The following is a 15437-nucleotide window of genomic DNA, read 5'->3' as shown; positions in this document are numbered from 1 at the left end:
AAAAACATATAGCTGCTTTTCCCAATGAGCACAAATAGAAATTCAATGAAGTATATCATTTCAGAAGAGGACTCCAATGGGCTTCTCCAACTTCATATTGGTACTACATTTCTACAGATGATGGTGATGGCAGTATTTATAGAAAAGGAAAATTTACATCCTAGACATGGCCAGATTTATAACCAATTTCCCATGCTGTCCTGGGCTCACAACATTCTTTATATTTTAGTTGTTTCTAAATGTTCTATGTTTAATTAAAAATGTGCATTTTCCTTTAAATGCAAACAAATTTTCTAATTATTTCAAATGCATTTAGTTTTGCTCAGTTTTAAAATGTTATTGGTAATAAAAGTCAGAAGCAAGGAGAGAGAAAAATTTAAATTTAATGTATGTAAAAGAATATTAAAATTGATGTAAATGTTTTATAGTCAATCAAAGTTGTAAGATTTGGGATCGCTACATAAACTAGTGAAAAATATCTAAAAATAAAGATTTAATATTTTCTATGTTAGAACTATCTGACTTTAATTGAATAAATGTAAATCTATTAGTGATGGAAGTGTGAATTGAAGTCAGTAAATCAGCAAAAAGAAGCTGATCCCATGAAAGGTATTTCTTCGCCAAATGAATTGTTAAAGGTATACAATAATAAATACAACAAGCTATTTCATGTCCATGCCACGTATATCCTATCTCTTGGCTGTTCTTGCGCGTCTTCTAGTTCTTTCGGCTAAGCAGGGCTTTTTAACACACCTTACAGGAGCACACCTTAGATATCCAGGGATGTGGCTTCATGTCATCTGGAAAAGAAATGTATTCCTCTGGCTTAGTGATTTTACAGTTTGAGGTAATAGGCAAGATTTTGTTTTTAAAAAATAAGTTATTTTACAATCTTTTTATAGAGTAATAAACTCTATAATTTTTGTAACGGGATGAAAACTTTCAGCACCAACATGCTAGTGTTAAAAAATATCACAAATCTAGCTCCAGAAGACTGTTTACGTTATAATTGCTATACTACAAGAAGCAATATGGAACCCAAAACAGCTCAAGAGAATGTATGGCATTCCTCAAAACTTTTCTCCTGAACAGTCTTCTCCTTCTTCTTCCTTTTTTGTTTTAAAGGAAAACATTCCAGTGGTTCAGCAGAAAGATAATTTCTGTTTTAAATTAATAGATTATGTTTCCTCTGCAAATATAATTTTCAAATTATATCTATTTCCTTTCAGCAGAACTAATCCTACAATAGCTGTAGACAGAAGTAATAGGAAATTATACTAATAAGGCATTATATTTTAATTCTGTCATGGCTTATTAGAATTCCACAGAAAAGCACTCTCAATCATCAGTAATGGTAATATTTACAACCTGAATTTTAAATATTACTTGTATTAGAAACACTACTTGAACAGATACAACATCTTTCATGAGTACATGAACATCGAGAAAGAAGCGCGCACTATTCTTTCCCAGTCTAATGGATATCTTGTACATTTCTCATGTTATCTATCATCTTTCTGTCTATCTGTATCATAGACACAGAGATACACACATTTTCTTGATATCCACTGTGTAGTCTTCTGGTTTCACAGTTTGATTTACTATTTGAAAAAAACAAAACAAAACCTATGATTCATGATACTGGGTTACTACCCAGAGCGCTGATAGGATGTGGCTCTACATCTACTGCAGTGAAATTCTTATGGATTCATCTGTGCCTGTCTGGAATAATCCCTGGGCACTAACATTTTATACACAGTTGCTGAGCAGCATGGGCTATCAGTGCCTGTGATCAGTGGGCTGCCCCTACATTGCATCCTCTTCCTGCTTCATGCATCATCATCATCAACAACCTCCAGCACTCCACTCCTGAATCAGTCCTCATTTACTGATACCCACTTTTCATGATGATGCAAATACAGAAAAAGAAAATCATGCTTTTCTAGGGTGCTTCATACTTGGAAATTTACTGAATATTTACTTGTACTGTCTGCCTGTGTACTGATCAACAGCCATATAGGTGACACAGTGCGGATTTAAATAACACACTCTCCAGTGGATGGAACTTGGAGCTGGTAAGTGAATATTCGATAGAGTAATTATAACTTGCCTGATAACAAGATAGTCACAATTTTAGCACTGTATTTTTAAGCACACTGTGGCTAATAAGAATCTGTTGTTCTTGATACACGTCCTCATTCTCATCTCTATTTGCTGCAGTCCTGTGTCTCACAGACTGTTTTTCAGGGACAGTCAGAGATCTTTCCCATCTCTGTGCCAAGGTCTATCTAGGACAAGCAATTAAGCAAGACTGTGAAAACTGCTCAGATTTTCACTATTATCTGTTATACACCCAAAATTACATTCTGTCCTGAAAAGTCAAAAAACGAAGAGGGAAAAATTTACTATGGACAATGTTTTTGGAATGAAGGGATAGAAGAGATCATGAGCTGCAAAAGGGACCAGGTGACTCAGGCAGAGACTGTCTGGCTACCGAAGGCCATAAGCATACAAGGTTCTTACCATTTACATGGTTTTCATCCAAAAGATAGATAACACTGTAATTTCCGTCTACAGCTTCCAACTCAATCTTCCATTAGGGAGACTCAATTTCCCTCTGTTACCAAGTGAAGTAATAGTCTCTTGCCTAGTCTACTGCAGTATCTCTGTTGGGGGAAATAAGAGGCAAGGGGCATCTGTGCCTACATTGTTTCTCGTGACTTCAGCCCAAATCTATTCCTTTTTCTCATAAGACCTGTACTTGCAGAACCCTCCGTTGTGGGATTGCACCACTTACGAAAGCTAAGACACCTCAAGTTGTGTCAAGTCCCGCTACATTCCTTTTAGATTTTGACTGACAAAATTCAGAGCGTTTTCAATCCCTTTAAATCCCATCTCAAGCAACTCCCTTTGGACAAGGTGATATGCCCTCTGAAGGTGTCAATTTTCCACCACGGTTTGTACAAGAAAACCTGGGTGAATAGCTCAGACCTAGAAGTCTAACATATATCCATGTTCACTCAGTTTCAGCCTTTTTCTCAGTTTCTCTAAGTGTGGAAAATTTGTCTGATAAAATGGAAAACACTGCTGGGAATATTTATTTGTATTAAAGCAGCACTCTAAGGGATGGTGAATTCTTTACGGGGGGTTGATATGATTAAAAGTCAAGTTCTACAAAAAGCTGTTGTAATTCTTACCTGATTATTATGTTCAAGGCCAGAGCAGAGACAAGTTTGAAAAGCCAAGGCTTTGCATGTCAAACAGAAGTAGTCCTCAGCATGTGGGGAAAATGGCAGTGATAAACCTACTATTAGCCATCTGGGAGAGAAGCCCAGCATCTCCTCTGTGTGTGGGCTAAAATAGACATGAGCCACTATCACAGGTAATGGCAGCTTGTAGGCACATGAAGGGAGCAACTAAAATCCATTTCACTTAGACAAGAAACTGCAGTCTGATATTTACCTGTGTCCATCATATGTGAAAAATGTTTGCTGGGAATTATCCAAGAGAAAAGTGCAGGGTGAGGGGTTTCATCACCTCTCTGAGAGTAGTTCAGATCACACATTGAACACAAGAAATCACAGGTAAATCTCAGATTGGTGTCTTGGGTAGTCAGATGGATTCCTGCTATTCATCTGAGTATATGCCTTTTTCTACAATTGCTGGAGGCCCACATCCAGAACAGTGAGAACATGTGCAGACACATAGAAAATGTGAAAGTAAAATAAGCAGTAAGCTTTATGTGATTTTAGAAAATTAAGATCACTTTGAAAATAACTCTCAGTCTAATGTCAAGGTTAGAGACTGCACCTTTCACCATTAGAAAACACAACGCACAGGTACGTCTGTTACCAGCTGCTCTATAGCCTTCCTGATTCTGGTAGAAGTCGTAATAAAGAACCCTTTCTAGGAATAGTTGGAATTCCTTGCAGGTATATTGTCATATTTTCACCTTTTCCTCATCAGAAGAGATAATAAAATCAATGTATTTCTTAACGTCACTTTTGCACATATGACAACATATTGCAAGTGAAGCGCAAGCGACTTTGCAAAACACATACATAGACTGTTTAATAAAAACTTATAAAGGAAGTTTGTAATTTTGCCCAGACTTTGAATATGTGTGAGAGAGACTCTAAAGTCACAGGTTTCACCAAACCAAATGCTGACCTCCCAGGCACTCTCAAATTCCAAGATACGATTCAAAGTTAAAGCACCTGAGAAATACTAGAGAAAATCATAGCCAACCGAACGTCATATTATTGTTTCAGTGTTCACTACTACAAGTACGTGGTAAGTTTTAAGTAAATGTATTGTGTTACCAAATCTTTCCTTTCAAACACGCACTTCTGTCAGAAGTGTCTTAATTTCTTATCACAGAATTTCATCCGCACAAGGAGCAATAAATAATTCATGTTCCTAGCTCTTTGTTGTGTGTCCCTGAACTGCACAGAGCTGGAAGGCTGACAGCTGTGTCAGGACAAGCACCAAAGATCTGACATGACAAGTGACTAACAAGTTTCTTTCAGTCTACAGTGAAAGAAGACAATGGCATAAAGTGCAAAAACGAAATCCTGAAACAAAATGAAACTGTTTCTTTCTCTTTACCTAAGTGTTTGCTATGAGCTTATTTCCGACCCATAACCTCTGGTCATTTTATAGTACTGCCCAACCCCCTTTACTCCTCACATTCGCCTGGCCATTTACGCCTGTCCACGGATCAATATGAGCAATTCTTGGAGAAATACGATGTCTCCATGACAACCAAGCCACAAATTCTCAGTGGAAAGCAGTGAGACCAGTAGTGAAATCTCCTGAGGTTTTCAGACCTATAAGACAAGATGTCTTAAAATGCAGGAATGGACAGAAACAAAAGCCAGAGTAATTCATTGTTTATTACTAGTTTAATGATGTCAGATGGACCGAATGGAACTCAGTTTTTAAGTTTAGATGCTTTATCAACATGTATTTTTGCCAGTCAATATTCACCTCCTGACAGGCTTTTATTCTTTCCATTACTTCATACAGATATGCAGAGTGCAGAATTGGATATTCAAGTTCCTGTCCAAACGTGCACGCTTTGCCACACGGAATTAATGTAAGGTTAAAATTCATATTACCTTTAAGATACATTAATTCTCACCTGAACACTTTAGTGCCACCTTGTTTTAATACTTTCTTACTTCAGAACAGATCAGAGCTCTGGCAATCCACATTTTTGCCCATAATCATTGTTGAAGGGACTATAGACAGTTTCTGAAGGAGGTGCCATGCACCACAGATTGTAGATGCGGTAAAGAATTAAACTTGGCTCCTTCCCGAGTAGATTATCTATTTCTTTCTAAATCTCATGCTGGTTTCCACCATATAGCATTGAGTCCAAGCCCACGAGGCTTTAAAATGAATACAGATTTACAATTCATTGGTTTCAATTATTCTAACATATACTGGTGTTCATTTCTGTGGAAAAGATGAAAAGGGAATGTAGTTCAAATCAGGTATATGACAGCAGCTGAACTCCCAAGGAATCTTGGAGGAGTGGAGTGTGCTGAAATATAATCCCCCAGACATGGGTCCTATCCGGGTTCTGAGATGACTTAGGGGACCTGACATGGATTTCAGACTGCACCCTTTGACTGAAAATTAAATCTCAGCAGTGTTCCTTGGGGAAGGATCAGGGGACTGTTGGCAGCTGCCCCCTGTCAGCACAGGCTGCAAGATTTGGAAATCTCTTAACTAAGCTGACAGGCCGCAGAGACGATGAATCAAAAATATGATACACGGATCAGCACACAAAGATGCAAGAGGGTACACAGAAACCAGATAAAGCAGGGAAGGAAAATACCAAGTGAAGATAGATGTTTAACTCTTTCACTAATGAGGACTACGTGCAGGTTACGTATACGGTGCATGTGGGTCAACCTCACAGTTTGCTTAAAAGATCTTAGTATTTAGTCGCACAGAATGTTTTTAATCAGCTGTGACTCGATACACTTCATATTTAATTGTTTCCCTTTGGGATTCATTTAATAAATTTTGTAGATGTTCCATAACGAGAAAGATAATGAAACTACATGAAGATAAATCTTTTAGTCACCAAAAAGAATGCACTTTATGGATGTTCCTGTATTTAGCTGAATCAATGTTAAGAGCCATTAAAATGAAATAATGATTGTGTGAGCTGATTTAAAGAAAAGAATCAAGCTATTTAACGCTACCAATTTGCTTTCCTCCAGAGATACAGCGTTTGAATGTCCGCCACTACCTTCAACTGCAGTATATACAGTCCTTCTAATTTTTCATAATCTCATGCTACCTTCAAAGGGTCAGACATTGTACATATATTAAGCAAGCAGTGTAGTCCAAAACTAATTATAATGAACTAGTAGTGTCAGCTTTCTTTTTGGTCATAAAGCCTTTATCCTTTCTAAGACCCGAATTCTTGATGAAAGAGGAAAGGATAACAGCTCCACACTGTGACCCCTGGAGGTGACCATTAATTTGACATTGCAGCTGCTAAAAAGGAAACAGCATTACAATGTGATTTTTTTACAGACCCAAAAGCTGTGTCAGATTTATCACTTGATACTTGGTGACTGTCTTTAAATGCCTCTCACCTGGACTCTCCGACTCTTCCAAGACACATCTGTCAGGCGTATCCTCCACGTCTTGGAAGTTTGCCGAGTTTGAGCTCTTGTCATGCTTCAGCGCACTGACTGGAGCAATAAAGAATAAAAACAAGGGGAGGGAGAAATGTAATGTATTCAGAAACAAACACTTCCTGATTTTCTGCAGAGCTTTCGATGCTGAAGACATAATTTGTAAACACAAATATTAGATTGAAATAAAACAGAAACTCAAAGAACTTATATGCAACCATAGCACAGTTGAAAAATCCACAGACAAGAATTCATTCACGGAGAAGTTTGAGGCATCAGCTTAAACGTGATCCCTTTGAAGTAAAAAAACAGTTTTTTCTTATAGAATCCTAAAATAATAAAACAATTTAGTAGCTATAAAAAGTGCTTGTGTGTTCCACCAAAGAAGCCAGTAAACAATATAAAAGATCAATTAGGTGGTTTTGTAATTACTGGAGTCATTCACAGGGGAGAGAAATGGTGTGCATTTTAAGATGAAAATATGTTGTATATAACAAGCTAGAATGTGTAATAAAATTAGCGATAATTCCAAAGTGCAGTAAAAAACAGACTGAGTTGCAGTTTAGAGATTACCAAATTTGATTTCTTCTTTTACTTAATTGCTAAAAACATTTTTATTTCAGAGCAGGAAATATTTTCATGGAAACAATTATTTGTCTGTATACGACTTTCTAATTCACTTGGCTTTTGAACAAATCCCACACAAGTTTTCCTGAACAGAGGAGAGATATTTCCCTTGTCAATGTCCATTTCCTTCTCTTCTGTGCCATATCTCCATATGGAGCCACAAATATAGCTTGAAAATAAAGTCCAATTATCAAACAATACATTATAGAGCACAGTAATAAAGACTAGATCTCAAACAGAAAAGCACAGTAAAGACTAGATCTCAATTTTTCAGTCCCATTAAAACTCTTAGCTGATCCCATTTCTTAGGAAAAGAGCGGTGACTAGAAAATACTTTTTTTTTTCCTAATATCTAGAAAACTAAGCCAGGTTCCAAACTTCCATGTGGATGGGGATACCAATGGCTATATGCAATCCCAGTGTAGTTTTGTCCTGTTTTCAAAACAAGAAATTTGTTCCCTTATAACTTTTGATGGATTTTTTTTTTTTAATCAAATGAATATTTGCTGAAGGATTACTTAAACACCCATTTAAATTTTCCAAAATTAAGAGTGAACCAACAAGGCCTCAGGGCATTGTTCAGACAGGAAGAGCTCAAAAGACACATATTCCAATTCAGTGCTCTGCGCTTTCCATCAGTTTGCAGCTATTGATCCCAGGTCACCAAAAGTTTCCATCATTCTCAACTCCTGCATCTACACAGAGTCCATTTGAAGCAATCAGGACTTCAATACAATTGTGGAATTAGATCCTTGAAAATGTAATATTAAAACGTAATAAATAATAAAATCTATGATAGTGACACCATGCATTTCACCTGAAAAAAAAGCCAGTAAATTTTGCTTCAAAAATCTGCCTTGGCAACTAACCAGTATGGAAAACCCTGCCCAGGCAGAGCAGGAACACTGGTTAAATTTCTAAGCTTACAAAAAGCCAGTAGACTTGTATCAACGGCCAATTTATCGACATGAAGAGGAGTTCTAGTTCTTATCTCTGCCGTGGAAGTGTTGACATGATAATCTGCATGAGGTGAGTTGACACTGAAGAACAACTTAGAATAAATAACAAATGTTCTTGTTCACACATGAAAACACTATATGCGCCGAAAGAAATGTCTTCAAAGATATCTGTGCTTTTCTCTGATTTTTACAACATTTAAATAATTTTCAAATACACTAATTGAAGGCCAGGATTCCCATTTCAAAAAAAGAAAAAATGGAAAATGCAAGTGTGTGAATTATATTTTCAAAAAAATTGTTTTGTGCCATATTTATTAGAACATTCTTTCTAAAACAATTCTTCCCATTAAGCAGTCAGCTCCACTGTGCTGAGTGATAGATTGAGTCATTACAGCTGCATGAATTTAAAAGTCAGAACTACGCTGAAGTAGAGCAATAGGAAAATTTCCAACAGAGCGTACTGTGGTAAAAGGGAGAAAACAAGTACGGCTATGCCTCTGCAGAGAAAGAGAAAAATCACAAGAGCTGTCCTCTCTAAAAGATGTAGCAGTGAGCAAAAATTCAGGATCAGCCTTTCAAAACACATGGTGTATTTTCACCCAGTAAAGAACTCTCACCGTGAACCAAGGAGGGGAGATGCATTCACAGCACCAAGCATCAGTCCCGGTTAGGAGATGGCAGGTACTTCCCTTGCTGGAAGTCTGTGCTGTAATTGCTCTTGAATGGCACTAGGACAAACCTGTACAAGTGCTCTCCCTCTGTCCCAGACCATGTCAGCATAAGCCATATAATTTAAACTAACCTGTTTGATTTTACAACAAAGCAGAGCTGAGCAGTGTTTTTAGGGAAGGTACCAGATTCAGCCGAGGACTGAATTAACTCAGAACATAATGAATAAAAGACAGCTAGAAGCAGGTCCATACACAGATGAGCTGCATCAGAAGGAAGGTGTGAAGTGAAAGAAACCCAGACAGGCTGGCAAGATCCTTGGAGAAAGCAGGAGGATCTCCAGTTGATATGCCTGAGTAGAGATTGCAGAGACGCACGGAGATTCAGGAGAGGATGGAGTCACTGAAAGCCAAGAAAGACAAAAATGAGAAAAAAGGGATCACAGGCAGAGCTGATATGGCTGACAAATGACAAAAAACAATGATGAAACACCCGCACCAATACCTGGTGGCAAGGAGTCATTAGGAACAGTTTAAAGGGCGTGGAAAGCACGGATGGAAAGGGTTTTCACAGGGACAGAGGAGCAGACCTCTAGACAGCTTGTGTAAAAAGAGCTGTCGGAGAACGAGGTTCAGCAGGAAAGAGTGAAGGGAGGAAAATTTCAGAAAACCAGGAGACAGGCTGGGACAGGCTAGCATCGGGTCCCTGGTGCGAGTGAGGGATGTGTATCTTCGCCTTGTCACTTACTCAGAAGTACACATGCCTCCCTAGACAAAATTCGGGCAAATAAGCTTCACAATACCCTAGTTTATGAAGTTTCATAACAAGCGTACGCAGTGAGCAAGAAAGGGATCTAGGCAGAGACCTTCATATCTTTCTTTTTTAAAACATCGCATGTTATATGCTCAATTTGAAGAGGCAGGTTCCTTAAAAATATCATAAAAGAACAAAGGGAATTGAAAAGTTAAAAATAAGGAAAGAACAGTCTGGCCCAAATAAAGAGTGAAAGTAAAAAATGGCATTATGTAATCATGGCAAAAGACAAAAAAAATCTTAACACTGACACCTACTTTACTGTATTTTCCCTTAGGGGAATAGGATTTTATGTTCAAATGTCAATAGGGGAAATATTGCTCTGAATTGCTTACACCTAGGATGCTGATGAAATTTAAGTTATTTAAACATAAACAGCGTGATCTTTATTCATTCTGAGAATACTCTGTCATACTTTGGGTTTAAATGGACCTTAAAATTACTTTTGCTTCCATTTGAAAGCTAATTTGTGTAGCCAAAGTGATGTAAATGTCTGGAGTATAAATGAGCCCCAAAACTACAAGTCAGAGAAAAAGTTAAGAAACAACAATTTCTGATATAACTCCTCCAATGATATTTTCTTTCTATTCAGTGCAATGTAATTTCAATTATTATGTGGACAGTAGAAATTACCTTTGTTAGCATGGAAGTGAGGTAAAAGGACAGATTTCATTGAGGCAAATGACCTTGAACTTAGCATATAAAAATGACATAAATCTTCATTGTACAGGATCAATCTTGAGAATTGTGGTAATTTTTTCTGATACATCTTAATAAGCTCTTAAGAGTTGTTTACTGAACTTGATACCCATTCTCCTACATTACTGAAACAGAAAAAGACATTAAAAAAATAGGTATGGAACTTAGAATAGCAAAAGAATGTCATAAGATCATAGTATTCAATGAAACATTTATGTAAATAGTTTCAAAATATTCCAAATTCCACAAAATAAAAACACATGATTTCCAAAAAGTGATCACAGACTTATCCGTGATCAGCCTATCAAAGAACAGTCTTTGTGTGAACAAACTGTTAAATGATAAGCTGTTCTTTCTGAATACACACTTAATCACTAAGTACAGCAACAACTCATCACTATCATTTATTTCTGCATGTTCTCTTTAAACTCTGAAAAGCCTTGTTCTGCTCTGGAAATATCACACACTAAAGTCTAAATAACCTGCTCTGCGTACCGATTTTCAGAGGGCAGGCACATTGGAGAAAGAAGTTTGCATAACACAGGTGAATAAACCAGTTAGCGTTTTCTGATAAGATGCCTTTGTTATTGATAAGGTGGATTAGTAACCTAAAGACAGTCTGTCTGTAGAGAAAACAAGAACTTATTTGTCAGTCAAAACAAGCGGATAGGGCAACAAAAAATTATTTTTCAATCAAAAATACTAGGCAAGATAGGCTATAGGTGATAAATATATTGAAGGTCCAATACAGAACACAAAGCAACCTGAATGTAAATAAAACTGCATGAAAAAAGCTGTAAAGGAAAACAAAATGCTGGTATTTTTTTATTTTCGTAACTGGATAAAACAATGGTGCTGCAATGCCACTTCTGGGAGATATGGGCATTTGCCCTATTATACCTAAGGAGCTTGATGGAGAGCTGGGCAACAAATGCTTTGAGTACTATTTCAAAAAGCACATTTCATAGATATCACAAAAAGCATAAGAACAGCTGTACTTGCTGAGACCAAATATCATCAGTGTAAGAGTCCAACAACCATACAGTAATACTTCACCAGAAATGTCTCCTAAACTCCAATTTGAACCTCGGGGAATTCCACAGCATTTTTTTTTTTTTACATTTAATAACTCACAGTAGATTTCTGTTCCACAAACGTCTCCAGTTTTCCCTTAAACATGTAGAATTTTTGCATCCTTAACATCCTGCACCCTAACTTGCCTTAACATGGCAGGCTCCGTTGTTTTACCACACAGGCAAGCATCTCCTTCTGTTTGTTTGTGCATGTCCCTATTAGCTTAATGTGAAACTTATTCTTGCATGAGAAAGGGCATGTGTACGAGCCCTGCACACTCTCTCCATGACGCTTGTGATTGAACAGTCCTTTGTTTTATCCTCTTTCAACCATCTCTTTTCCAGGTTGAGGATTACTATCCTACTTAGCTTTTTCCACGTATTTTGATGCCAACCTCAAAGGATACGATTATTTCACTAATATTATAAGAAATGCAGAAGACATTCATGAAATGGCAAGTGAAATATTAACAGCACTCACCACAGTCATCTAGAAACAGAAAAAGCAGATAGTGAAGTTACACCAGCCAGTATGGAGCACCCGTCCTGCCGTTACGGTGACAGCACTCTCTGCTGAGCAGCGTGCCAGCAGGCAGGGAGTCAGACGGGCTGGGGATGTGCCCCTGGCGGCACCAGCGCTGAGGACAGCACAAGGATTACTTCACAGGTTTTACAGGTGATACTCCCATGTACAGAGCCTGGTATGGTGTTTGCCTTTGTTGCCACAGCACGAACACTGTTGACTCATGCTCAGCTTGCGATCCAGATTCTTTTCTGAGAAACTGTTACCTTGCTATTTCTTCCCCATCCTGTCTCTTTGCAGAAGATTAATCCTACCTCAGTCTAGATCCTCGCTCTTGTCCTTATTGAATTGAACCCTATTTTTTTTCCAGACCATTTCTCAGGCCATATAAACCACTAATTCATCTCACTGACAGAAGACATCAGCTGCTAGTCATTTCATAATTTTTAGTGTCATTTAAAAAAACCCTGCACTGATGTATGTAGTTGTCATTTAATTGAGAATGGCTGGTTGTTATCTTCTGATGATTAAATATCACACTGGCCCAGTTTTCATTACATTTTAATTTTAAAAAGAGAGATTAAGAAATTAACCTGGAGAAACACATTATTATTCTAAAGTGAATGCTGCAGCATATGGAAGTTGGAACTGTCCTTGAAATAAGCCAGCATGGAACAAGTCAAACTGGAAGCTACAGTAATTTACATCTATTACACTGAATGCAGAAGTAGGACCTAATATTACATGGCAGAAATACTAACCCATGCACCTGGGGAAGCCTGAGCTTGCTCTTGCACTCTGTGAAGTCACATGCAAACGAAGCCCATTCCACCCGCTAAGTGAATTGCAACTAAAGGACATTTTTTCTTCTGTAAGTGTGAAATTTCTTTTAAGGTTTTTATGTATTTTAAATTAAAAAAACTCCTGAAACTCCATTTTCCTCCCTCCCCATATATACGAGGACAGCATTACTCCAGACAGGAAAACTGAAATTTTCAGTGATTCTTTTCCCAATATACCTTGAAGCTTTATTCACCCAGAGGGACTTCCCTACTTCTCTCAACTAAAATATAACGGCATGTAACAAATTATGCTCTCAAAGGACATCCCATTTTTGTTTCATTAGTGCAATGAAACATTCACTCAATTTTAAAGCAGTTGTCTTGATCTTAGTTGTGATTTATACCAGAATCTGTCCATGTATTCTGTGTAGTATATATAATAAAACACCTAACTAGTTAAATTTGTCTCAGTGGGTTCTGCCGCAAGAAATAAAATACTTTCCCATAAAATCCCACACAACATTTACTGCACAGCTCTGAAGCATATGCTTCTGTGAAACTTAGGAGGATTTAAAAAAGGAAAATGTAACCCCAAACTATCTTTAACTAATTCTTCTCTCATTATACACTGCTTTTTGTTCTCGATGTCCTCTCTGGCTAGAAAGCCCAAATTTTTTTTTCCAGTTTCCCTAAATGTGTGGTAGTGCACATTTTAACCAAGCATGGTGTAAGACGGAATGATTTGATCACATTTGATCAACATTATTTATCCCAAAAAGGAAAATGTAACCCCAAACTATCTTTAACTAATTCTTCTCTCATTATACACTGCTTTTTGTTCTCGATGTCCTCTCTGGCTAGAAAGCCCAAATTTTTTTTTCCAGTTTCCCTAAATGTGTGGTAGTGCACATTTTAACCAAGCATGGTGTAAGACGGAATGATTTGATCACATTTGATCAACATTATTTATCCCTCTCTCTATTTTTTTTTTCAACCAGTAACTGGGAGACAATAGAAAAACAATTTTTACAGGAGTTAGTAAAGAAGGCCAAATTTCAGTTCTGGTAGTTACTAGATAATTAGTTTCTTTTTTTAATTAAAGTATATAGCATCTCCTCACCTGTCCAATTTTCTAAAAATATACAGCAAAATTTCCCCTGGTTTCTGTACATTAGCTCAATGGTGTGGGAGAGTACACATTGCAGATATGACTGCCTATCAGTCTATCAGTAGCTTCTATAAAAACAACAAACAAATAAAGAAATACTTCGTATTTTTAAAATCTCATCGTTGACAGTATTGACATTATTATTTTCATGACAGTAGATTGATTTGGTATTCAAGTCTAAAATCATTAATAAGGGAATTTTCAGAGGATTCTGGTTCAGTCCATTTCTACAGAGGAATTCTAGCTGTAGATTGCCTCAATTTGCTTTTAAGACCAAAATGAAATGAAAGTGTGCAGCACGGTTATGACACTGACATATCCCTGTGCATAATGTGAATGTTATAGCTTGCATACTCTTCCCTTCTCTCGATCAAAGCTGTCCAAATAGCTTAATCCATGGGAAAAAAATATACACAGAGCCTCTTTATTAACCTCTTCTGGCCAAATTATTGTTATTATTTTGCATTATGGCCTTCAAGATGTATTACTGATAGGGAGGTAAAGCCAACTGCAGCACAGCATGACTCTGCTGAACGGCTGCTGTATGAAAGTGGAAGTACTTATTTCCAAGACATTTCTGTGATGCTCCCTACTGTTAAAATGTTGTCTGACTTTAAAAGATTTTCAGTTCAATTGTAAGCAATAAGTAAACCCAGGCAGTACAGTACTGTATACTGAAGAGTGTCACTAGCTGGTCGAACAGGCATTATTCCAGAAACTAATGTTGTATAGGACTGCTTCCTGGTGGCTGAGACCTCTGATTGGCAAAAGACAGTGGACTTTTCGGTCAGCAAGCTAGTTACCCATGGATGTGGCTCAAGGCTGACACACAGATTGACTGGTTCACACTAATTTACTTCACACAGATTCCATTTATCTCCTAGAAGATCCCCTGGCAGCAGCTTATAATGGCATATCCTAGGACGCCTGCCTGCATGAGTTTTTAAAGCGGCAGAGCTTGATGAATCTAAGTCCAGAAAACAGTTCACAGATTGAGGACTAGGTGCAATCAAAAAACATCAAGTAGCACAGCTGGGACTTGCTAGCTTGCTTGACTGGTTTGAGCAGCTGAGCATTAACTACGCTTGCTTTCCTGCTGGCAGCCCTGTGTCACTAGGACAAATCGGAGCACTACCCGACAGAGGAAAAGAAAAAAGAAGAGAAGAAGAGAAGAGGAGAAGCGAGGCTAAGTAGAGGAGATTATTACATTGCCTAGATGCTATTAACAGGTGCAGGAAAAACTCATTAGAACATTTAATCTTTATGCAACTCCAGGATTATCAAACTAAATAATGCTCTGGGGTTATCAAGTTTTGAGGATAGGAATCTGGAAAATTTCTTTTGGTCATGCTAACGGTTCCTAGGAAAAAGACCGGAATAAATCTAAAGGTGTTGCCATTTCTTTCCTATTGAAAATAAGACTATATTCAACCTAGTAATACATGTACAGTGAAAAATAGCTACC

General features: G+C 37.5%; 1 protein-coding gene across 1 annotated transcript in view; it reads right to left on the bottom strand.

Moving 5' to 3' along the window:
- Positions 1 to 744: 744 nt before the first annotated feature.
- Positions 745 to 15437, bottom strand: part of WDR72 (WD repeat domain 72) — a 115917-nt gene continuing 101224 nt past the window's right edge. The window contains exons 18-19 of the mRNA XM_009276464.1: positions 6618 to 6716; positions 745 to 800 (exon numbers count right to left, since the gene is read on the bottom strand). Coding sequence (XP_009274739.1) covers positions 745 to 800; positions 6618 to 6716 — 155 coding nt within the window. The remainder of the gene's footprint in view (positions 801 to 6617; positions 6717 to 15437) is intronic.

The sequence above is a fragment of the Aptenodytes forsteri genome, unplaced genomic scaffold (genome assembly GCF_000699145.1).
Source record: "Aptenodytes forsteri isolate BGI_AS27 unplaced genomic scaffold, ASM69914v1 Scaffold1, whole genome shotgun sequence".
In the NCBI taxonomy this organism is placed as follows: domain Eukaryota; kingdom Metazoa; phylum Chordata; class Aves; order Sphenisciformes; family Spheniscidae; genus Aptenodytes; species Aptenodytes forsteri.
Note: the sequence above shows the minus strand (reverse complement) of the source record. Positions and strands in the feature narration are given on the sequence as shown.